The sequence below is a fragment of the Staurois parvus genome, unplaced genomic scaffold, assembly GCF_062004578.1.
Source record: "Staurois parvus isolate SC_StPar_1 unplaced genomic scaffold, SC_StPar_1.0 ptg001145l, whole genome shotgun sequence".
Taxonomy (NCBI): Eukaryota; Metazoa; Chordata; class Amphibia; order Anura; family Ranidae; genus Staurois; species Staurois parvus.
The window spans coordinates 297,218-321,849 of NW_028318941.1; the positions used below are offsets into that span (position 1 = coordinate 297,218).

General features: G+C 44.6%; 1 protein-coding gene across 1 annotated transcript in view; it reads left to right on the forward strand.

Annotated features, from left to right (window-relative positions):
• Positions 1-24,632, forward strand: part of GARS1 (glycyl-tRNA synthetase 1) — a 91,689-nt gene that overhangs the window by 27,086 nt on the left and 39,971 nt on the right. The window contains exons 3-9 of the mRNA XM_089659262.1: positions 1,591-1,693; positions 8,165-8,306; positions 11,018-11,106; positions 13,304-13,380; positions 15,380-15,525; positions 18,025-18,174; positions 22,914-23,076. Of these exons, the coding sequence (XP_089515388.1) occupies positions 1,591-1,693; positions 8,165-8,306; positions 11,018-11,106; positions 13,304-13,380; positions 15,380-15,525; positions 18,025-18,174; positions 22,914-23,076 (870 nt within the window). The remainder of the gene's footprint in view (positions 1-1,590; positions 1,694-8,164; positions 8,307-11,017; positions 11,107-13,303; positions 13,381-15,379; positions 15,526-18,024; positions 18,175-22,913; positions 23,077-24,632) is intronic.

Genomic DNA, 24,632 nt, shown 5'->3' on the forward strand with positions numbered 1-24,632 from the left:
GGAGACCGGATATAGTGAATGCAGGGTCCGGGGAGACCGGATATAGTGAATGCAGGGTCTGGGGAGACCGGATATAGTGAATGCAGGGTCCGGGGAGACCGGATATAGTGAATGCAGGGTCCGGGGAGACCGGATATAGTGAATGCAGGGTCCGGGGAGACCGGATATAGTGAATGCAGGGTCCGGGGAGACCGGATATAGTGAATGCAGGGTCCGGGGAGACCGGATATAGTGAATGCAGGGTCCGGGGAGACCGGATATAGTGAATGCAGTGTCCGGGGAGACCGGATATAGTGAATGCAGGGTCCGGGGAGACCGGATATAGTGAATGCAGGGTCCGGGGAGACCGGATATAGTGAATGCAGGGTCCGGGGAGACCGGATATAGTGAATGCAGGGTCCGGGGAGACCGGATATAGTGAATGCAGGGTCCGGGGAGACCGGATATAGTGAATGCAGGGTCCGGGGAGACCGGATATAGTGAATGCAGGGTCTGGGGAGAGCGGATATAGTGAATGCAGGGTCCGGGGAGACCGGATATAGTGAATGCAGGGTCCGGGGAGACCGGATATAGTGAATGCAGGGTCCGGGGAGAGCGGATATAGTGAATGCAGGGTCCGGGGAGAGCGGATATAGTGAATGCAGGGTCCGGGGAGAGCGGATATAGTGAATGCAGGGTCCGGGGAGAGCGGATATAGTGAATGCAGGGTCCGGGGAGAGCGGATATAGTGAATGCAGGGTCCGGGGAGAGCGGATATAGTGAATGCAGGGTCCGGGGAGAGCGGATATAGTGAATGCAGGGTCCGGGGAGAGCGGATATAGTGAATGCAGGGTCCGGGGAGAGCGGATATAGTGAATGCAGGGTCCGGGGAGAGCGGATATAGTGAATGCAGGGTCTGGGGAGACCGGATATAGTGAATGCAGGGTCTGGGGAGACCGGATATAGTGAATGCAGGGTCTGGGGAGACCGGATATAGTGAATGCAGGGTCTGGGGAGACCGGATATAGTGAATGCAGGGTCTGGGGAGACCGGATATAGTGAATGCAGGGTCTGGGGAGACCGGATATAGTGAATGCAGGTTCCTGGGTTTAGGAACACTTTAAAGAGCAGGTTATTGGGGATTCTCACTGACCACTAATGCGAGGAGACCATTACCTGAGGGGTAGTTGGAGGGTGTCATAAATTATGTCAGAAATCAAGTAGATCTCTCTAGGGTTGCCTACTCCTGGGTTCGAGCCTCTGTAATGTTTTATACTTCGGTTTCCTCATCAGCAACAATTTCCTTTACTTCTGCTAAAAAGGATTTCTAAATTGCTCCAGTGGGGGAACAAACACCTGAGAGAGGTTCTCTTTCCCAAACTAGCAGAGGAAGTTCTGACCTAAGTTTCACTCTGAAACTTACGGTAGACCGGATATAGTGAATTCAGGGTCGGGGGAGACCAGATATAGTGAATGCAGGGTCCTGGGTTTAGCACAAGATGGAGTGGGAACAAATTGCTGCCGCTGAAAAAGCACCATAGATCTTAGTGGTCTTTTGTCCTGTATGGGAAAGTTGTACAAGTCCAACTGATCTGCTATTTGTTTTTATAGGAGTTGTCCCTTCAGCCCAAGGATGATATCGTGGACAGGGCCAAGATGGAGGACACACTCAAAAGGCGCTTCTTTTATGACCAGGCTTTTGCCATATATGGAGGTAAGTGGTGGTGAGGACACCCTTGACACTTGGAAAAAACTGCAAAAAAAAAAAAATGAAGACATTGCCTACCAGTGTTGGAGAGGGTAAAACCTACTGTGGAAAGTTACCCTTGTTTCTCTCATGGTGACCACAGAGATGAGGGAAACCTCCTCAAAGCTGGATGAGGGTCATCCCCTATCCGAAAATTGCCCAAAGTTCTAATAAATGTATGTGTGTGTATGTATGTATGTATATACATACACACACACACACACACAACTTCTCTTTTACTTAATTGTGATGGGTGGCTGTAGATGATTGATGGGATGTACCAAGACTGGAATTAAACATTATTCCGACTTTTGATTGGTCCAGATGAGTAACCTCTATTGCTGGAAGGGCAGTATACATACAAAAATTATACTGCAAGCAGTACCACTGCTGAAGCGACCTATTCAGTGGTGTGGGTTTTAGGGAGTTAAAAATGGGAGGCTAGAAAGTGACATATTGCCTCCCAGCTGCCTGTAAAATGTCCTCTGAAAAGCAATTCACAGATCCACTTTTTAGAGGGGCTGGAAGGATTGCCACCAGTGTAAACATGTCCTTTAAAGCAGAACTATACTTGCAGAAATACTCGCCTCCCTATTCCTGCACTGTTGTTAAATCCCTTGTGGGTCACTTTCATCTTCTCCCCCAGCTACTTCCAGGTGGTGAGTTTTCAGCCTGCTGATTGGCCAGGTATATACCAGTTCTCAGCTCACTACAGTCTGGTCATGCGGCAGCTGCAAGGGAGAGGAGGGAGCGTTCAATGGCTGGGAATGCATGGGAGGGAAGACGTCACCCACAGGCTCCCATGTCCCAACCGTTGTCACTGCTCCTTCCTCTCCCCTGCAGCCATCACTGGCTGACAAAGGGGATCCTTGACCAGACCTGAAGTGAGCTGAAAATAGGTAATTTACTTTTTTTCTAATAGTTATTTATTTTAATTTTTTTTTACAAAGGTTAGCCAGCATGGGTTTTTGGAGGGGGCATTTTTAAAACTAGGTAGGCTTATGCTAGAATTCTTCTTAACCACTTACTAACTGCTCTATAGCCGAATGACAGCTACCGCACGGTTGTCCAGTTCTGGGAGGGCGTCATATGATGTCCTCCCAGAATGCTCCCAGTGGCGCACACCTGGCAATCTCCATGATCGCTGTGTCCTACCGACACAGCTGATCATGTGATGACGTAAAAGGCCAATCACAGCAGCCTTTTACCATGTGATCAGCTGTGTCCAATGACACAGCAGATCACGGAATACAGTTGCCGGTTTTCGGCAGCACTTTCCTCATGCTGTCACAGAGCAGATCGCCACTGATGATCAGCGCACTGCAGTGCCGCCCAGCAATGCCTCCCACAAGTGCCCGTCATTGCCGCCTATCAGTGACCATCCTCATCAGCGCTGCCTATCAATGCTGCCCATCAGTGCAGCCTCATCAACACACATCCAGTGAAGGAGAAAAATTACTATTTATATTTATTTATTTATTTATTATTTATTTATTTTATAAAATATTAATGTTATAATAGAAACAAAGAAAAAAGTTTTTTTTTTTTTTGTTTTTTTTTTATAGTGCAAAAAATAAAACGCCCAGTGATGATTAAATACTATCAAAAGAAAGCTCTATTTGTGTGGAAAAAAATGATATAAATTTAATATGGGTACAGTGTTGCGTTACTGCACAGTTGTCATTCAGTGTGCAACAGCGCTGAACGCTGATTATTGGCCTGGGCACAAAGGGGGTAAAAGTGCCCGATAGGCAAGTGGTCATGTTTGGTTCCATTTTAAGGTATAGCGTGTTTAAAGCCCACCAATAACCTTACCAGGTTTAAAGAAGTTATATATTTTTTCTTTACCCCACGAAAGCAACCACCTGTCATGCAGACTTTCTCCTACCCTGCAAATAAGATCATTTACATCCCGGGGTTAGTGTAGCTCCCACTTTACATCTGTCCCATTGAAGCATAAGCGCTGCCATGCTCACAGACCCCATCGCTTAGGTCGTGTTTCCACCTCCCTGTCCTCCTGGCCATTCACATAATGAATCCTGGGGCTGTGTTTTGTGAATGGCCCGGAGGAGAAGGAGGCGGTGGGATCTAGGAGCCCTACAGCGCTTACATCTGTCCCATTGAAGCGTAAGCGCTGCCATGCTCAGACCCCACCGCTTTAGTGTTTCCACCTCCCTGTCCTCCTGGCCATTTACAAAATGAATCCTGGGGCTGTGTGTTTTGTGAATGGCCCGGAGGAGGTGGTGGGATCTAGGAGCCCTACAGCGCTTACTACTGAGTAGTGTGGAAGTACAGCGGGAGCTCTGCTAATCCTGCAATGTAAACAAGCAGATCTGAGCAGGACCCTCTGATTCCTCTTGTACCAAATTGTAACGTCGGTCTTCGTTTTGTGAAGCGCTGCGCAAACTGTTGGCGCTATATAAATCCTGTATAATAATTTGCAGAATGTAGGTGAAAGAGCGTGCATGATGGGGGGTTGCTTTTGAGGAAAATAAATGTTTTTTACTGCTTTAACCCTGGTAAGGTTGTAAAAAAAAAAAAGTAGGGGTATCTCTGCCCTCTATTGTGAAGTATTTAATATTACAGCTTATTTTTGTACTGTGGCACAATGAGACTTTGGTTTCCTGTTGTGTGATCCCTCTATAATTTCATAAATCTGGGATTAGAGCAAGCTGTGTTGTGACAACAAACTATGCAACATGCCTTTTCCATAAAAGAACATTAAAGTGATCCCGTCTTTAAATCAACCACCTTCAGAGAGAAGCATGCAGTATCCATAAATGAGGACTGTGGATATTTATATTGTAAAGCGCTGAGCACACTGTTGGCGATACATAAATCCTGTATTATAATAATATAACCTTTCCGCTGCCCCCGCCGCCAGAATGCCTCTCCATGATGTATGATAAAAATAATTGTAGACACTTACTGGGTTTCCAAACCCACGTAGCAGAATACATTTTGGCCTTCATTTGTGAAGAAATTTTACTTTTTTATTTTTTTTATGGGGTATGTTTTATAGCACAAAGTTAATTTATAACCATTTATAACTCCAAAAATAAAAAACACAGTGATGATCACATACTATCAAAAGAAATCTTTATTTGTGTGAAAAAGATTATATAAATTTCCTTTTTATACAGTTCTTCATGACCACACAATTGTCAATTTAAAGTAGTGCAGTGCCATATAGCAAAAATAGCCTGGTCATGGGGGGGGGGGTGAATCTTCTGAAGGCCAAGTGGTTAGCATGCACTGTAACACCCTCTAACCACTTGTTAACCGCGCTATAGCTGAATACCAGCTACGGCATGGTTGTCCAGTTCTGGGAGGGAGTCATATGACATCCTTCCAGAACGCGCCCCCAGCGGCGCGCACCCGGCGATCTCCATGATCGCTGTGTCATATGGACACAGCTGATCACATGAGGTAAAAGGCCAATGACAGCAGCCTTTTACCACGTGATCAGCTGTGTCCAATGACCGTTAATACAGTTGCTGGTTATCGTCACAGCGTGAGGAAAATACTGCCAATAACCGGCAGATGGCACAGAGCAGATCGGCACTGATCATCAGGGCACTGAAATGATGATCAGTGCCACCCAGCAGTTGCCAGTGCCGCTCATTAGTGCAGCATCATCAGTGCCTCTTCATCAATGCCCACCAGTGTCATCTCATCAGTGCAGCCTATCAGTACTGTCTATCTGTGCCACCTCATCAGTTCATCAGTGCTGCCCATCAGTGCAGCCTCATCAACGCACATCAGTGGTGGAGAAAAATTACCTGTTTGCAAAATTTTATAATGGAAACAAAGAAAAACTTGTTTTACTTTCAAATTGTTTTTGTTTATAGTGCAAAAAATAAAACCGCCAGTGGCGATTTTATACCACCAAAAGAAAGCTCTATTTGGGTGAAAAAAATTATGAAAATGTCATATGGGTACAGTGTTGCATGATTACGCAATTGTAATTCAAAGTGCGACAGCGCTGAAAGCTGAAAATTGGTAGGCTAGTGCAGAACTTTACTCTCTGTCAGCATTGACTATTTTTAATCCTTATGCTGCTAGCATTAGTAAAAAGATAGATAAGTATATTATATCTACTTGTTTTAAACTTTTTTTTTTTTTTCTCCCACTATTCTTTAGTTACTTCCTGGTTTCCATGCCTAGGCAAATGATGTCATACATCCCAGGAGACTTCAGGAGGGGAGTGGGGGCATTCTCAGCACACCCTTCTGCGTGCTTGCCTGGGCTAAGGGCAGATGGTTTCCAGAAAGTCAATGCTACATGAATCATCTGCCCTTACTCAAGATGGCCCTGACCAGACATGCTAGAAGGTGTTTTTCAAAGTGATTTCTCAGCAGAATAAAGCATGGTGACATGGATGGGGGAGTTTGCTTTGAACATTGAAAAAAGACTAAATAGCACTTTTGATTTTTTGGTGCTCATACAGTGTAGTTCCACTTTAAGGGGTGTGTTTTAGCACACAGCACTTGTGTGATCCAGGCCTTAAAGTGTTACTAAACCCACAACAGTGCAATCAGTCTGTATATGCAGTAAAGCATGCTTGTTATACTCACTGTGGAACCTAAGGGGTTAATCCTCTGCATTGTGTAAAAAGGCTGTTTGATCCTGTCTTCTCTGCTCCTCCCTTTTTCAGGCGACCACCACTTAGCTACAGACTGAACCGTAGGCATGCAGATGCTCAGTTTAGTGTGTATTGCTAGAGAGGGTTTTTTTTTTTTTTCCTTAGGAGAGTGCTTGTGATCAGCACAGGGCCAATCAGAACAGTGTTTTGGTAACGCTGGTAACATTAGCTGTGTAAAGTCACGTTAAAACCATGAGGTTTTTTTAGCGTATTTGCATAGTTTAGCGACGTTTAGCATTTTTTTTTTACTGGTCAAAAAAACTTTCAAAAATGCCAGTTTGCGGCGTTTTGCCACATTTTTCAGCGGAAGAGCATATTTACAGCTGAAAACCTCCTCTAGAAACCCACTAGTCCTAGGGTTTTTTCCTGCCCAAAAACGCTGATTCCAGTCTATGTGCGCACGGACACATAGGATAACATGCTGGGGGGTTTACTGGCTGTAGAAAAAAACTTCAAAAGCCAAAAACAGCCGCTGTAAAAACGTCCCGCGTTCATGACAACTAAACGTGATTAGTATTTTAACCACTTCCAGACCGGACACTTTTACCCCCTTCCTGACCAGGGCAATTTTCAGATTTCAGCGCTATCACACTTTGAATGACAATTGCGCAGTCATGCAACACTGTACCCAAATTAATTTTTTACCATTTTTTCGAGACAGATAAAGCTTTATTTTGGTGGTGGTATTCACCGCTGGGACTTTTATTTTTTTTTGCTATGTAAATGAAAAAGTCCAAAAATTTTGAACAAAAGTGTTTTTTTTAATAAAATTTTGCAAATAAATAATATTTCATCATAAATCTTGGCCAAAATTTATTCCGTCATCTTTTTAGTAAAAAAACAAACAAAAACAAATTAGTTTATAACCAAAAATTATAATTTTTAAACATTTTTTTTTTACATTTTTATTTTATTTTTTTATATTATTGTTTATTTTTTTTACATACTGTCACCCTAGCAGTACAGTGTCACCATGGTGACACTACTACTTGTGGGGGGTGATGAAAATTTTCTTTTTAATTTATTTACACTGATTGCTTTTACACCCATATAGGATGTAAAAGCAATCATTTCTCTTTCTCTCTGTGTGCATTCCTGCACTCATTGAGAAGTACTGAGTGAGCTGTGATTGGTCACAGCTTGTCACATGGTACACGGCTGTTGTGAATAGCCTTGTACCATGTGACCTCTGTGATCATTCACAGATTTCACACGTAGTAAGCAATGATGTCACAAGTGACATCTTGCTTACTACTTTACATGTGATCACTGATTGGCCAATCAGTGATCACATGATCGGGACCTCGTACAGAGGTCCCGTCCGACGATCGATGTTTCACTGTGTCCGGAGGACACAGCGGGCACCGGTTCGCGGTGCTGCGCGCTCCCAGGGAGCGCGCACAAGCAGGGTGCGGGGAGGCCGTTTATAAACGGCCACCCGACCCTGCACTGCCACCGTCCAGCCGTTTATATGCAACGGCCAGTCGGGAAGTGGTTAATGAAGGGCAAAAGGCAGAGCCAGGAAAGTCCAAATATTAGCAGATTAAACTTCTTTTTAAAGGTTGTCACTGGACAAGTGGTCTGGTGGGGAAGAGATCGGTCACGTTCAGCTATGTTTCTGTGACCAGAAATGATGGCTTTCCGGCAAGACAAATGGCAAAACCCGAGGTTTTCACACCTCCATATATCTAACATTTTCAGCTTGTTTATATTTTACTATGTTAGCTATTGCTCATCACATATTTAGGTGCAATGTAAATTTATGGCTGGCTTACCGTTGTCATCTGTTTCAGGGGTCAGCGGATTGTATGACTTCGGGCCTGTCGGCTGTGCGCTGAAAAACAACATCATCCAGACATGGAGACAACACTTCATACAGGAGGAGCAGATCCTGGAAATTGACTGCACCATGCTGACCCCAGAGTCTGTTCTCAAGTAATTATTCCGACTCTTCTGCTACCTGTATTGTCATTAGCAAATGACACCCAAAACCAATTTCTTGTTTAGGGTGGGCACTGAAGAGCTACCATCTGCCAGCTTCTTATAATATCTGATCCTTCCAGGTCCTCATTCTTCCAGTTGTAAATAAAAAAACAAAACCACCGATGAAGGGCAAGGACAGCATTGCTTGACATAACGTATCAAGTTAGAATTTCTCGCAGAAGGTTCTTTCAACACGTTTCCTGATGGCCAGTAACAGGAATGGACAGCCATATTGGCCAGTAGAGATGAAAGGCAAAGGGGGTCAATATAGCAGGAACTGCTGAAATTTTGCATATTAAAATGCCTGTAAAATTGTGGCACCTCAAGTACTTCACATTGGCTAAATTATTATTATACAGGATTTATATGGCGCCAACAGTTTGCTCAGCGCTGTACAATATAAGGGAGACAGTACAAATACAATACATTTCAGTACAGAAGGAATAGGAGGGCCCGGCTCGTGGCGCTTACAATCTAAAGGAAGGGGGAGGTGATACAAAAGGTGATAGCTGGGGGGGATGATCTGGTGGTTCAAGTACAATTCTTAGGTGGAGGTGGGGTAGGTTTCCCTGAAGAAGTGAGTATTCAAAGATCGCCTAAAGGCAGACAGGGTGGGGGCTGACCGGACATGCTGTGGTAGGAGGTTCCAGAGGATGGGAGAGGCTCTGGAGAAGTCCTGGAGGCAAGCGTGGGAGGAGGTGATGAGGGAGCTAGAGAGGAGGATATCATGGGAGGAGCGGAGTGGGCGATTGTACATTCACATCAGTCCCTAACCTTCAAGGGGCTAAATGGTTAGCACTTCTGTCTGGCAGTACTAGGGTCGTTTGTTCAAATCCCAGCCACGGCACCACCTGCCTGAAGTTTGCATGTTCTCCCTGTGCCTGCGTGGGTTTCCTCCGGGTACCCTGGTTTCCTCCCACACTCCAAAGACATGCTGGTAGGTTAATTGGCTCCTGTCTAAAATTGGCCCTAGTATGTGTATGTAGGAACGTGAGTTAGGGACCTTAGATTGTACACCCCTTGAGGGTTAGGGACTGATGTGAATGTACAATATATATGTAAAGTGCTGCGTAAATTGACGGCGCTATATAAGTACCTGAAATAAATAGGTACTGCAGTAGCTTGGCCAGGTGCCTATTTGTAAGCCAGTCCAATACCTTTATGGTGCTAACAGGTTTAATTTAGACCTATTCTATCATACATTGTCACCAGTATCTCTTTAGTAGGTGTCCGTGCTGGAGTAAAAAAGGCTCTAGAACAGACTTTGTCAACAATTTTTACCCTAGAGGAACCCCTAAAATTTCCTAGTCTTGGGGAACCCCTACTAAAACCATTTTATGAGGGGTCAATGGCAAAAATGGCTCTTACGTCAGTGGTCATTAGAATACCACCCTTTCAGAAAGCTTTCAAGATTATTGGTGTCATGCTGCTGGCTTTGCCAAGTGATGTTGCTCCTGGACCTATACAGGCACTCTGTGACAGCCGGGTGCCCAGTGCGCATGCGCGAGAAGCGCTGCGCTTTGTGATTGGTCCGGCGTCTTCTGGGACCTGTCGTGTCCCAGAAGACACCGTACTATTCACAAAGCACAGCTCTTCTCACGCATGCGCACTGGGCACCCGGCTGTCACAGCCAAGAGCCCAACACTAAAGATGCTGACGCGGGAAGCCTTTGCAACGCTGGACCGAGGAACAGGTAAGGTCCTGCTGCAGAGAAGAGACGAGCAGTCTGCCCAGTATTCTGACATGGCGGCGGTGGGAATACCGGACCGGCCGCTCCATATTTGCTCCATAAGACGCACTGACATTTTCCCCCTTTTTTTGGGGGGAAAAAATGTGTCTTATGGAGCGAATAATACGGTAATTGAAATGTCAGTGATATTTCATAAAGTTCTACTGGCCATTGTGCGGTGTGAGGCGGTGGACTGCCTGAAGCTGCTTTGAAAAACGTACTGCGTGCTGGATCCCGCAGATCACCACAACGCAATGGTGTGAACTGGGCACACAGGAGACGTGCGTCTGACATTTTGCCTTGTCATGAGGTGGGACTGCGCTGAAATAGACACCGACCGCAGTCCCACCGAATCTGGAGTGAATCAACCGTTACATGGGCCAGACTAGCAAATTAAAGCTCTAGCTCACACTTTTTGAGCAGTTACAACAGTCTTTTCCTTTTGGGATAAAGGTTTTTACATAAATGAATTAAAGCTGACCATTGTAAGCACCCCGTCAGTAAAATATTTTTTGTCGACCCTCTAACCGCCACTTTTGCTTGGTCTGTAAAGGAAGTTGAAAGATAGCGGACTTACTGGCCAGATCACCAGGTGAAAATAAAGGGAAAAAAAAGCTTAAAAAAAAAAACTAATGTAGCCAACACATCAAAAAGTAGCAAGGTGCAATATACTGTAGTCATGTTTTTGTTTTGGGGTTTACTACTGCTTTTGGGGACCTCTAGCAACTTATGGAGGAGCCCTAGTGGAGAATGGCTGTTCTGGGAGTTGTGTTTTTATTGGACTGTACTTGCAACCCGCTGTATCACTTAACTGTGCATGAGACATCCATGGAATTGCACAACTGATATGATGGTCTAGATTTTTAAATACAAGGTCGTTTCATTATTTTATTGCATTTTGGTTACACATGGCACCCTCCTATTTACATTTTAGGACATCTGGGCACGTTGACAAGTTTGCCGATTTTATGGTGAAAGATGTCAAGAACGGTGAATGCTTCCGGGCCGACCATCTTCTAAAAGGTGATAATCTACAGCTAGCACCTTCAGGAACACTTCAGCCTCTGCAACCCCTTCCTCTCCCTTAATAATAAATCCTCTGCTCGTTGCTTGTGCACTCGTCCTTTACCCACCTTAAGCAGCCCATAGATTCTGCGCTTTTCTTTCCTTCCACCACAGGTATAAGGGCTGGTTCACACTGTAGAAACGCAGTCCAGATGTGTTCCGGATACGCTTCTGGTGTGTTCCGGTGCATTTCTGATGCGTTCCAGTTAATTTTTTCCCCCTCACTTTTTCTTCAATTTTAAGTAGAGACGTGTGCGTTCCAGTAAGTTTTTTTTTTTTTTTTTTTTTTGGTGCATTTTTGAAGCGTTTTACTGCGTTCCAGTACAGTTCTGTGCAGGAAAAATGCAGCCTGTTCTTTTTTTCTTTTCTGCATCCGGAACGCACTGGAACTGCAAGCACTGATGTGATCTATGACAGTGACAACCATATAATCTACTTTCTGTGCGTTTGGATGCAGAAATTAAAAGCAACTGAAACACATATAGTGTGAACTGGCCCGAAGGAAAGAATATCGCTCAATTACCCCCATCAACAGTCAGGGTTGATGGGGTAATCCCTCTCGCAGCGCTGTTGTGTTCTGCTGGAAAGGAACATTCCCTGCCGGCAGAACAGAATGATTACTGACAGCACCTATAGCCAACGGTAGTGATCGCATGACGAAAAATCCAACAGGCTGGTTGTATTCAAGTCGTTTGATTGACTTAGGTACAACCAGCCTGCCCATAGAGGGATCGAATCTTGGTCGGTTTCTGCTGAACCAGCTGAGATACGATCCACATTTGGTCGGCTTAACTCTCCTGTCTTCTCCACACATTGCTTGTGCCTTCTCCACACATTGCTTGTGCCTTCTCCTCACATTGCTTGTGCCTTCTCCACACATTGCTTGTGCCTTCTCCACACATTGCTTGTGCCTTCTCCTCACATTGCTTGTGCCTTCTCCTCACATTGCTTGTGCCTTCTCCACACATTGCTTTTGTCTTCTCCACACATTGCTTGTGCCTTCTCCACACATTGCTTGTGCCTTCTCCACACATTGCTTGTGCCTTCTCCACACATTGCTTGTGCCTTCTCCACACATTGCTTGTGCCTTCTCCACACATTGCTTGTGCCTTCTCCACACATTGCTTGTGCCTTCTCCACACATTGCTTGTGCCTTCTCCACACATTGCTTGTGCCTTCTCCACACATTGCTTGTGCCTTCTCCACACATTGCTTGTGCCTTCTCCACACATTGCTTGTGCCTTCTCCACACATTGCTTGTGCCTTCTCCACACATTGCTTGTGCCTTCTCCACACATTGCTTGTGCCTTCTCCACACATTGCTTGTGCCTTCTCCACACATTGCTTGTGCCTTCTCCACACATTGCTTGTGCCTTCTCCACACATTGCTTCTGTCTTCTCCACACATTGCTTGTGCCTTCTCCACACATTGCTTTTGTCTTCTCCACACATTGCTTGTGCCTTCTCCTCACATTGCTTGTGCCTTCTCCTCACATTGCTTGTGCCTTCTCCTCACATTGCTTGTGCCTTCTCCTCACATTGCTTGTGTCTTCTCCTCACATTGCTTTTGTCTTCTCCTCACATTGCTTTTGTCTTCTCCACACATTGCTTTTGTCTTCTCCACACATTGCTTTTGTCTTCTCCACACATTGCTTTTGTCTTCTCCACACATTGCTTTTGTCTTCTCCACACATTGCTTGTGCCCTTTTTTCCTCCTCTCTCCCCCTTTTTTCCTCCTCTTTCCCCATTTTTTCCTTCTCTTTCCCCATTTTTTCCTTCTCTCTCCCCCTTCTTTCCTTCTCTCTCCCCCTTTTTTCCTTCTCTCTCCCCCTTCTTTCCTTCTCTCTCCCCCTTTTTTCCTTCTCTCTCCCCCTTTTTTCCTTCTCTCTCCCCCTTCTTTCCTTCTCTCTCCCCCTTCTTTCCTTCTCTCTCCCCCTTCTTTCCTTCTCTCTCCCCCTTTTTTCCCTCCTCTCTCCACTTTTTTTTTTTTTTTCCCTCCCCTTTCCCCTCTCCCTTTTTTTTCCTTGTCCACCCCCCCCCCCCCCATTCCTTATTTCCAATAGAGAATTTTTATACTTGATTGCAAGGCTAATGATACTACTCGCAGGACTGTAGTCGTTTTCTGTCCTCATTCTAAAGGTTGTTTATTTGGCAGCTCATCTCCAGAAACTAATGTCTGACAAAAAGTGCGCAGCAGAGAAGAAAGCCGAGATGGAGAGTGTGCTAACACAGGTGAGCAGTGTTCTCTGTGGAAGTCGTGTGATTGGTGGCTCAGCTGTCATGTTTTGTTTTTTTTTGTTGTTTTTGTTTGCTAAGGTTTTTTTATTTATGAAAGGGTTGCATCACCTGCACATGAAACGTGTCATTGTACAAGTGTTTCTCAGCAGAGAGATCATGGTGTTGACATTATTTATAGTACAGATAGTATAGTCACCTGACTAAAAATACAAACCGTTGTTGATACGACAGGCCAACCTGTACACACAAATAAACATTGCTTTCAAATATAAGAGTGGTCGCAATCCAAACGTAGCGATGTCGCCCGATTGTTATCCAGAAATAACAGAACATACGTTTGGTGAAGTTCCCAGAGTGGTGGAGAAGGAAAATGGGATCGGGATCCTAGTAAAATGAATGGTAAGGAAAAGGGGAGGGCGCGTGTATGTGGGGGAAAGGAATATTGGTTCTCTGCTATCCACACAGGTGTATGGGAAAAGCATTTGTCACAGTCTCACTGGGTTGCTTGCCTCAGTTCTAAAGTACTAAGGTAGGTGGACTTCTGTCCACTGAAGGAAAGGGATGCTACTCCCCATTGACTGTACCTGGAAGAGTACTTGGTGTTATTAAACCCACAATAGTAAAATCAGTCTGTTTACGCAGTAAAGCATTCTTGGTATACTCACTGTGGAACCTAAGGGGTTAATTCTTTTCATTATATAAAAAGGCTGTTTGATCCTGTCTGCTCTGTTCCTCCCCTTCTTCCACAGTCCTCAATCCATCTGCTGATCGTACTGAGCCATAGGAGACACTCTGCACGTTTGTGTATTGCTAGAGGTTTTGTTTTTTGTGGGGGGCACAGTGCATGTGATCAGCAGAGTGGCCAATCAGCACTGTCCAGACAGAGGGTCAGGGGTCATGCAGCCTCATAGGACAGTCAGAGGAAAATGAAAACTCCTCCTGAATGATTAACCTGTGCTCAGCTGGACATTGCTTGATTGAAGTCACAAGACTGCTATGTACTGCTGGTGAGAAACGGTATTTAGCAGTTTTATAGTTACTAAAATAATTTACATTTTCATGTTGTGTGTACTGTGGGAGACCGGATATAGTGAATGCAGGGTCCGGGGAGACCGGATATAGTGAATGCGGGGTCTGGGGAGACCGGATATAGTGAATGCGGGGTCTGGGGAGACCGGATATAGCGAATGCGGGGTCCGGGGAGGACCGGGTATAGTGAATGCGGGGTCCGGGGAGGACCGGGTATAGTGAATGCGGGGTCCGGGGAGGACCGGGTATAGTGAATGCGGGGTCCGGGGAGGACCGGGCATAGTGAATGCGGGGTCCGGGGAGGACCGGGCATAGTGAATGCGGGGTCCGGGGAGGACCGGGCATAGTGAATGCGGGGTCCGGGGAGGACCGGGCATAGTGAATGCGGGGTCCGGGGAGGACCGGGCATAGTGAATGCGGGGTCCGGGGAGGACCGGGCATAGTGAATGCGGGGTCCGGGGAGGACCGGGCATAGTGAATGCGGGGTCCTGGGTTTAGTAACACCTTAAAGTCATTCTAGTGAAACCATTTCTTCTTCATATCTAAGATCCTGTCCCTAAGGACCGCTGTAAGGGCTTCCATTTCTTGTTTGTCAGTCACCATGGCAAACCATTGTCCCACAGTGGGGGTGAGGGGCTTTTCCAAGCACTGGGAATGCAGGCCTTATACTTTGTATTCTTATAGGGTTTACTCGACATTGGGTTAAGGTAGAAGATGCCTAGCCATCATGTTTTTAAAGTACATGTTCTTTAAACATTTTCCAAAGCCCCCTCAATTTGAAGATGCAATTGACAAGTTCAGTCGCTGGCTGCAGCGCTCAGATTGGCCAGAGCTGAGTATTTTGTGCCAAACACTAGGTCTTACCCCTCTGTATGATCAGGCCTGTATTTTATCTCCTACTAAATTGTTTTGAATGCAGAGTTTTTGATTTGTTTGTATTTTGTCTTTAATTTTTCGTAAATAGATGGACAATTATGGGCAACAAGAACTGGCAGACCTCTTTGTCAAGTACAACGTAAAGTCCCCCATTACCTTAAATGACCTCACCCCTCCAGTGTCTTTCAATCTGATGTTCCAGACATCCATTGGACCCGGGGGCAACATGACAGGGTGTGTAACCTACTCTTTACTAACCATGTAATTTATTACTTTTACAAGCTAGAGCTAAATGTTTTGTAGACACCTGACCATCACACCTACAGGTGAAACTCAAAAAATTAGAATATCGTGCAAAAGTTCATTTATATCAGTAATGCAACTTAAAAGGTGAAACTAATATATGAGATAGACTCATTACATGCAAAGCAAGATAGTTCAAGTCGTGATTTGTCATAATTGTGATGATTATGGCTTACAGCTCATGAAAACCCCAAATCCACAATCTCAGAAAATGAGAATATTACATGCAATCAATAAAACACGGATTGTACATAGAACAATATCGGACCTCTGAAAAGTATAAGCATGCATATGTACTCAGTACTTGGTTTGGGCCCCTTTTTGCAGCAATTACTGCCTCAATTCGGTGTGGCATGGAAGCTATCAGCCTGTGGCACTGCTGAGGTGTTATGGAAGACCAGGATGCTTCAATAGCGGCCTTCAGCTCTTCTGCATTGTTCGGTCTCATGTCTCTCATCTTTCTCTTGGCAATGCCCCATAGATTCTCTATGGGGTTCAGGTCAGGTGAGTTTGCTGGCCAGTCAAGCACAGTAATCCCACGGTCATTGAACCAGGTTTTGGTGCTTTTGGCAGTGTGGGCAGGTGCCAAGTCCTGCTGGAAAATGAAGTCAGCATCCCCATAAAGCTCGTCTGCGGAAGGAAGCATGAAGTGCTCCAAAATCTCCTGGTAGACGGCTGCGTTGACCCTGGACTTAATGGAGCACAGTGGACCAGCACCAGCAGATGACATGGCTCCCCAAATCAACACAGACTGTGGAAACTGCACACTGGACTTCAAGCATCTTGCAGTGTGTGCCTCTCCATTCTTTCTCCATACTCGGGGTCCTTGTGCCTCTCCATTCTTCCTCAATACTCGGGGTTCTTGGTTTCCAAATGAGATGCAAAATTTGCTCTCATCAGAAAAGAGGACTTTGGACCACTGAGCAACAGACCAGGTCTATTTTTCTTTAGCCCAGGTAAGACGCTTCTGACGTTATTTGTTGTTCAGGAGCGGCTTGACAAGAGGAATACGACATTTGAAGCCCATGTCCAGGATCCGTCTTGTGTGTGGTGGCTCTTGATGCACTGACTCCAGCCTCAGTCCACTGCTTGTGAATGTCCCCAACACTTTTGAATGGCCTTTTCCTGACAATCCTCTCCAGGCTGCGGTCATCCCTGCTGTTTGTGCACCTTTTTCTTCCACACTTTTCCCTTCCACATAACTTTCTATTAATGTGCTTTGATACAGCACTTTGGGAACATCCAACTTCTTTTGCAATTACCTTTTGAGGCTTTCCCTCCTTATGGAGGGTGTCAATGATGGTTTTCTGTACAACTGTCAGGTCAGCAGTCTTTCCCATGATTGTGATTCCTACTGAACCAGACTGAGAGACCATTTAAAGGCTCAGGAATTGTGGATTTGGGGTTTTCATGAGCTGTAAGCCATAATCATCACAATTATGACAAATCACGGCTTGAACTATCTTGCTTTGCATGTAATGAATTAAATGAACTTTTGCACGATATTCAAATTTTTCGAGTTTCACCTGTATATGTGCTTGTTGGACACCCTATTGCAAATGCATAGACATTAACCCCTTTCCCCCAGAGGATTTACCCCGATTCATGACCAGGTCATTTTTTGCGATACTGTGCTGCGTTGATTTAACTTGTAACTGCACAGTCGTACAAGACTGCACCCAAATTAAATTTGTCCTTTTTTTCCCACAAATGGAGCTTTCTTTCGGTGGTATTTGGTCGCCTCTGTGTTTTTTTTCTTTTTTGCGCTATAAACAAAAAAATACTGACAATTTTAAGAATATTTTTGACTTTTTGCTATTAAACATGTCCAGTAAAAAAAAAAAATAAATAAAATTTCGGCATAAATTTGAGCCAAAATGTATTCTGCTACACGTCTTTGCTTGAAAAAAATCCCAATACGTGTAAATTAATTGGTTTACGTGAAGGTTATATCATCTGCAAATGACAGTATAGATACTGGAGCTCTGTGTACAAAAAATGAAAATGTTCTTCCCTAAACTGTTACTACAAGTGCACAAATGTTTGAAATGCTTTTGTTTTTCTGTAGCATTAATAGTACAACACCTGAACTCCATCTGGAGGGGTATCCACATAATGTTGGCTATACAGTGTATTTGTAGATCACCATGTTTTTGTGCAAAGCTTTACAGAGTACATACTATGGTATCCTACCACAGTCCTACAGATGTTCACAAAATCTAAAAATAATTTGATCAAAAGCTACGAAAGAACAGTTCCAAGAAAATACCATAGCTAATACTGAGATAATGAGCAAACATAGAGATGAGACCCCAGTGAGAATTGAATTCACTCTCCAGCACTGCAAGAAAACTGAACTGTCCCCTAAGTCACTGTTGTTGGCCTGCCATATTTAAATGTAGTATACTTTGTCTATTTTCCAACCTCTAGGTATCTCCGACCGGAAACTGCACAAGGAATCTTCCTCAACTTCAAACGGCTGTTGGAATTTAATCAGGGAAAACTGCCATTTGCTGCTGCTCAGATTGGGAACTCTTTTAGAAATGAGATTTCTCCCCGTTCAGGACTCATCAGGGTTCGGTAAGTAAAGGTTTCTCTTATTATTTGATGGGAAACACAGCAGATAGACGGTTCAGCAGGGACTGGCCATAGACCGTTCGAATCGCGGCCAATTCAGCAGGGACCGACTGAGATTCGAACCACGTATGGGCAGGCTGAATGTACCCAAGTTGACCGATCAACTTGGGTACAACCAGCCTGTCTGTTTTTAAATGTGATTGTTAGCGGCTCTTGTAGCCGCTAGTAGTAATCACTGTGTTCACCCAGCGGGGGCAGCTCCCCTGCCAGGAGAACACAATGGCTCCTTGGGAGGTATTTCCCCATCAACCCTGACTGTGTTGATGGGGGAATGGAGCGATTTTTCTTTCCTGCAACACATGGTTGCTGGAAAGAAAATCACTCCCATCTCTGGCCGTCTTTATTATTATACAGTATTTATAAAGCGCCAGTGGTTCGCTCAGCGCTGTACATTACAAAGGGGGACAGAACATGTGACAGAACAATAACAATACAATGCAAAACATGAGGGGATCGAGGGCCCTGCTCTTTCAAGCTTACAATCTAGGGGAGGTTTACTACTAAATCTGGTGCAGAATAACCAATCAGCTTTGAACTTTAGCTTGTTCAAATAAGCTTTGACAATTTAATCTGGAAGTTGATTGGTTACTATGCTCAGCTGCACCAGATTCTGTCTGCACCAGGTTTTAGGAAATCTCCCCCTTAGCTTCTCAACTGCTTGGGGCTGGACACCCATACTAGACCCTGGGAATTTTTCTTGGTGTTTTATAGGTGATGGATAGTAATCGTAGGGTTTAAAGTGGAATTCCAGCCTAAAACTAACTATGCTGAAAAATGTTCCCACCCCCTTTCCGCTACTTATCCTGCCTGCCGCATGTAAAAGAAAAAAAAAATATGCTTACTTACCTATTTTTAGTCTGTTCTGGTCCGGTGATGTGATTTCTCTCTGTCACTGAGCAGTGGCTGCAGGGAAGAGGAGGGGAGCACTCAATGTTGGAATTCTGGGAGCCGTGATATCTCTCATAGGCCCCCATGTCTCAACTGTTGTGCTGCTCCTTCCTCTCCCCTGCAGCCACTGCTCACTGTCTGGGCAGCTGGAGCTGCAGGATCATGTGACTAGACCAGACTAAAAATAGGTAATTATATACAACCTTCTTTTTTTTTTTTTTTTACACAGGTTAGACAGAATAGGTAGCAGGAGGTACATATTTGTGATGCATTCACATGTCCCATGTTCTATCTCTTCAAATATATCTGTTGTAAACCACGTTAAAAAAAAAAAATCTCCTGCAAGGTAAAGGCATAATGTACTAGTATGCATTGGAATAGTAGCACATTGTGCAAAACGTACCTTAAAACAAAGCCCTCCTGTGACACCCTGTCACCGCTGATGGGGCTTCCATCTTCACCTGGTCTTCCTACCGGGCTCACAAGCTCCGGGCATTTGGCTGGCTGAGCTGTGATAACGTCCCTCCTGCTCATGCGAACAGAAGTCTCAGGACACTGCACAGTGCTCTGAACTGAAGGAAGAGCGCGGTTACGCCATTCCTTCAGAGCGCATGCGCTGCTGTAAGAAGAGCCCGAATATCTCCTAAACAGTGCACGTTTAGGAGATTTTTTTTTTTTAGCTACAGGTAAGCTTTATTATAAAGCTTACCTGTAGGTAAAACGTAACAAAGTGGCTTTACTACCACTTTAATCTGCCTGAAATCAAATGAGCTCCTAACTTTCTATCATGAAATTAGAGATGTGTGAATCATCCATGAGTCAAGGGCTGCCATATCCCTTAACTGTACCATATACAAATTTGTCTCCCATGGAACTTTAATGCAGCCAACACCACAACAAAGTATTAAAAAATTCAATTTTTATTGTACAAAATCCATAAAATCACTTCATAAAAACATTCACATAATGTTTCTATGGAGGGATTTTTATGGCTTTTGTACATTAAAAATATGTAATTTTTTTTTTTTTAATTATTGTGGTGGTTTCTGCATTAACTTCCTGTCGTGTTCTGAACACTGCCTCTGAAGGACTGAATTTCCAAGCAATGTTTTCATCCCTACCTGGATTCTCCCTTGCTGGACTTCATAATCCTTCCTCCTATGTTATGGAGATGAGCTTTGCTCTTTTAACATAGTGTACCAAAACACATTTGCATTGGGTCCGTTCAATGTATTTTTTTGGAATTGGACACTTTTTGATTTTCTAGCTTGGCTTTCTGTGTAAACCCGGATTGTGGACCTGCTGTTATAGTGGATCTCAAAGTGATACTAAACCTAAACTTTTTTTAACCTTAATGCATTGCTTTCATGAAGGTAAAAAACTGTTTTAAGTTCCCTGTGCTCTCCCTTCCCTGTGTAAAGAGGAAGAGTGGGTAGAATAGATCCTGCGCTGTGCACGGCTGCATCTCTTCCCTCCCTGCTCACACAGGAGCCCTTGGATCGTGCTGCTGTCAATCAAGTGCGGTGAAGAGGAAGGGGGGGGGAATAAGTCCTGCTGTGTATGTCTATGGAGCGCGGCTCCGTAGACGCACAAGTCAGGAGCGAGCATGCAGCGTTTGTCCCCATAGCAAACTGCTTGCTATGGGGACACACAATGAAGAAGAGGAAGCAGGATCGCCGGCAGGGAACCCAAGAAGAGGAGGATTGGGGCCACTCTGCCCACTGCATAGAGCAGGTGAGTGTAACATGAACAGTAACAACAAGCACTAGATGTCAAGTAACAAGGAAAGGCTAGCCGCTGACATGAGAAGTGAACCTCTAAAAACTTCTGAACTAAGAATAATCAATAAAATGTAGCGCTATTTGCCAGATTAAAATAAATATGAAATAGTGAACGAAAAATGAATATATATATATATATATATATATATATATATATATATATATATATATATATATATATAAAGTTCATGCAAGATAGACGTGATTCTTGTGATGCGTCAAAGAATGATACAGCAGAGAAATCGTGACTCTTGTGGTAGTAGGACTGGATGTAGATTGCACTAACCGGATGCAGAAGGAGATTATGCATGGAGTATTTAAGACCTACTCCTGGTGCTCTGGATGTGAGACACTGGAAGGGTAGTCGTCATCTTAAATCTCGCCACTAGATGTCATGTATCCCAAATCAGTGGAAAACCTCAATAGATATCCACATCAGCCACCAGGGGGATCATCCCAATCCTCAGACAGCAGTGAGCAGCAGTGCAGCAGGAAGTGATGAAAACCTTCAAAAAGGCCAGGGCTCCCATAATAAAAAGAGCCCCAGGCCGAAGCTATGATAGTGTAGTCACTTTCTTGATGAATAAGGCAATAAAAAAACAAAAACACACTTACAGTATTGGCAAGATAACCGCCAGCCTTCCTTAACAGGCCATGCGGTATGTAGTAGTAGTTGGGGGGGCACCTCTCTGACGCGTTTTCGTGTAATTTACACGTTATCAAAAAAGCTTTAAAGTGTTTATAAAGACTGAACATTTTTTTACCTTAATGCATTCTTTGCATTAAGGTAAAAAAATGTTTGGGCCTCAGTATCCCCCACCCCCCTTTTACTTACCTGAGTCCTCATTCCATCCAGTGATGTGCCCATCTACAGCTCTTCTGTCCCTGCACTTCCTGGTCTCTCAGGCTCCCACTGCTGTCAATCAAAGCGGAGGCCCCAAGCCCTACTGTTTGGGACAATAGAACGCAGACAGTGAGACTTGAGAACGAGCCTGCACAAGTGTCCCCACAGAAAATGGCTTTCTATGGGGGCTCTCTGCGAAGGGGGAAGCCAGGAGCACCGATAGCGGACCCAAGAAGAAGAGATTCTGAGCAGGTAAGTATAAACCTGTTTGTTTAAAAAAGAGCATTTAAAATTACTTCAGGAAGCTTAGCTTTTTCATCATCTGCCAAAACATCAAAGCCATGAAACGGCCTGTCATGTGACCTGGACATTCGATATGTCCCCTTCTATGCTTCAACATTGCCCTTTGCCTTTATTAGACCACCAGGTGTGTTTTAGGGTTGGATGATGCTCAGCGGCATTCAACCTACATATACTGTCTTGGAGAATCAGTGTCCGCAACCAGCTTGGACCCATAGGAAAATATTACAAATTACATTGCTCACCGATTGTACGTTGCACAGAGTAAAGCACACCCTGTTGACTGTACGTCGACCAGTGTACGGCACAGATGATGGCTTGAACAGTGCTCCGTGAGATGTTCAAAGCTTGGGATATTTTTTTTATGACCTAACACTGCTTTAAACTTCTCCACAACTTTATCCCCGACCTGTCTGTTGTGTTCCGTGGCCTTCATGATGCGGTTCTTTCACTGTTCCCTAACAAACCTCTGAGGGCTTCACAGAACAGCTGTATTTATACTGAGATTAAATTACACACAGCTGGACTCTATTTCTAATTAGGTGACTTCTGAAGGCAGTTGATTCCACTAGATTTTAGTTAGGGGTATCAGAGTAAAGGGGCTGAATACAAATGCACGCCACACGTTTCGCATATTTGTAAAAAAAAATTGAAAACCATTTCTCATTTTCCTTTCACTTCACAATTATGTGCCACTTTGTGTTGGTCTATCATATAAAATCCATTTACATTTTTGGTTGTAGCATGACAAAATGTGGAAAATTTCAAGGGGTATGAATACTTTTTCAAGGCACTGTACATGGCACAGTGTAAGGCATGGACTTGAAGGCTGTTTGTTACTGAGATTGCTTGTTCTATTTCCCCTGCAGAGAATTCACTATGGCAGAAATCGAGCACTTTGTCGACCCCAATGAGAAAATCCACCCCAAATTTGAGGCTGTAGCAGACTTTAATATCCTGTTGTATTCCTCCAAAGCACAGCTCAGTGGAGAGTCGGCACATAAGATGAGGCTGGGCGATGCTGTGGAGCAGGTATGTCACTTGACCAAACAGCAGCCATGTTTTACAATGTCCTCTTTGTTTCAAGGACCACTGATATTTTCCTAAAGGAACAATCTTCTTTACTTTACTGACAGATTTCTGCAAAGTCAATTGGAACCTTTCTATAATATAAATGTATGACTCCATGAAATTCAGATCATTTTATCATGCTGTATTGCTGATGTAATTGATGTTGTCCACTGTTGATATCGTTCCTGCATGGGAGTGAGCTGCTCAAGCAGGCCCGAGACTATTCACCTTAAAGCTGAGTTCCACACAAAAGTGGCAGCTCTGCTTGTTTGCCGCCCCCCCCCCACTGCCATTTTGGGGGAGACCAGATACCCAGTTTTGACAAGTACCCGCTCCCACTTCCGGCTCATTTCGCCCTCCTCCTCCCTTCCTCCCGCAGTCTTCTTGGACACTTCTCAGGTCCCAGAAGACTGCCGGACCAATCAGGATGCGCAGTGTGATCGTGCATACGCAGTGGGCACCAGGCTGTAAAGCCGTGAGCTGTCACAGCCTGGTACCCACAGTTGAGATGCCGGGATCAGGGACAGAAGAGGGAAAGCAGGGACGGCACGGGTGAGCACATCACTGGACCCTGGGACAGGTAAGTGTGTGTTTATTAAAAGTCAGTCGCTACAGTTTTTGTAGCGGCTGACTTAATAAACACAAAATGACAAAATCTGCTTTAAAAATATTGCTGTTCATGATGACTTAGGGGTCAACTTTAGAGAAAGTAAAAATCCTCCTTTGCAGTGAGGTTAAAATGCTCATTTAGGTCTAGGGAATGAGAAAAGCAGTTTTCTTTTCTTAAACCTCTACCCCAGCAGCAGCCAGCACTCCCCTGCACTCCAAATGTGAACTGGTCCTCGACATCCTCCAGTAAAGGGCTATGGACCCTGAAATGGACTTCATGACATTAGGCAACCTGCAACCCTCAGAGATTAGGAAAATAGCAGCTGCGCCGGGACCAGCGTACAAAGACAGAGCCTGTCGGAGAGGATGATCAGGTTAAGCAAGCCATAGATGATGCAATTTTCAGGTTGCAGGAAAGTAAATCACTCTCGATTTCCCCCATCAACACTAGGCAGTGTTAATGGGAGAATCTCACACAGCGCTATTGTGTTCTGCCTGCGGGAATTCTTCCCTGCTAACAACACAACGATCGCTGCAGGCAGCTATAGCCGCTGGCATTGATCGCATGTAGAAAATCTGACAGGCTGGATGTACTGCAGTCGATCGATGGATCAACTTCAGTACAACCATCCTGCCCATAGATAAATGAATCTCGGTACCTGCTGACCCAGCAGAGATTAGATCCATCTATGGCCGGCTTAAGTAAAACTGCTTTTCTTGTACTCCTAGACATAAACATTTAACCGCTGCAGGGAGTGGGTAGCTCTTCTGCATGTCAGCATTCTTACTTTCCCCGGAGTTCTGCTTTAACTTTTCAAACACCAGCGAGTTTGTGATTGAGGCATTGCTTTAAAGGTTACAATTTAACAGACACCAGCACATCCTGAATACCAACTAGGTGTAAAAAA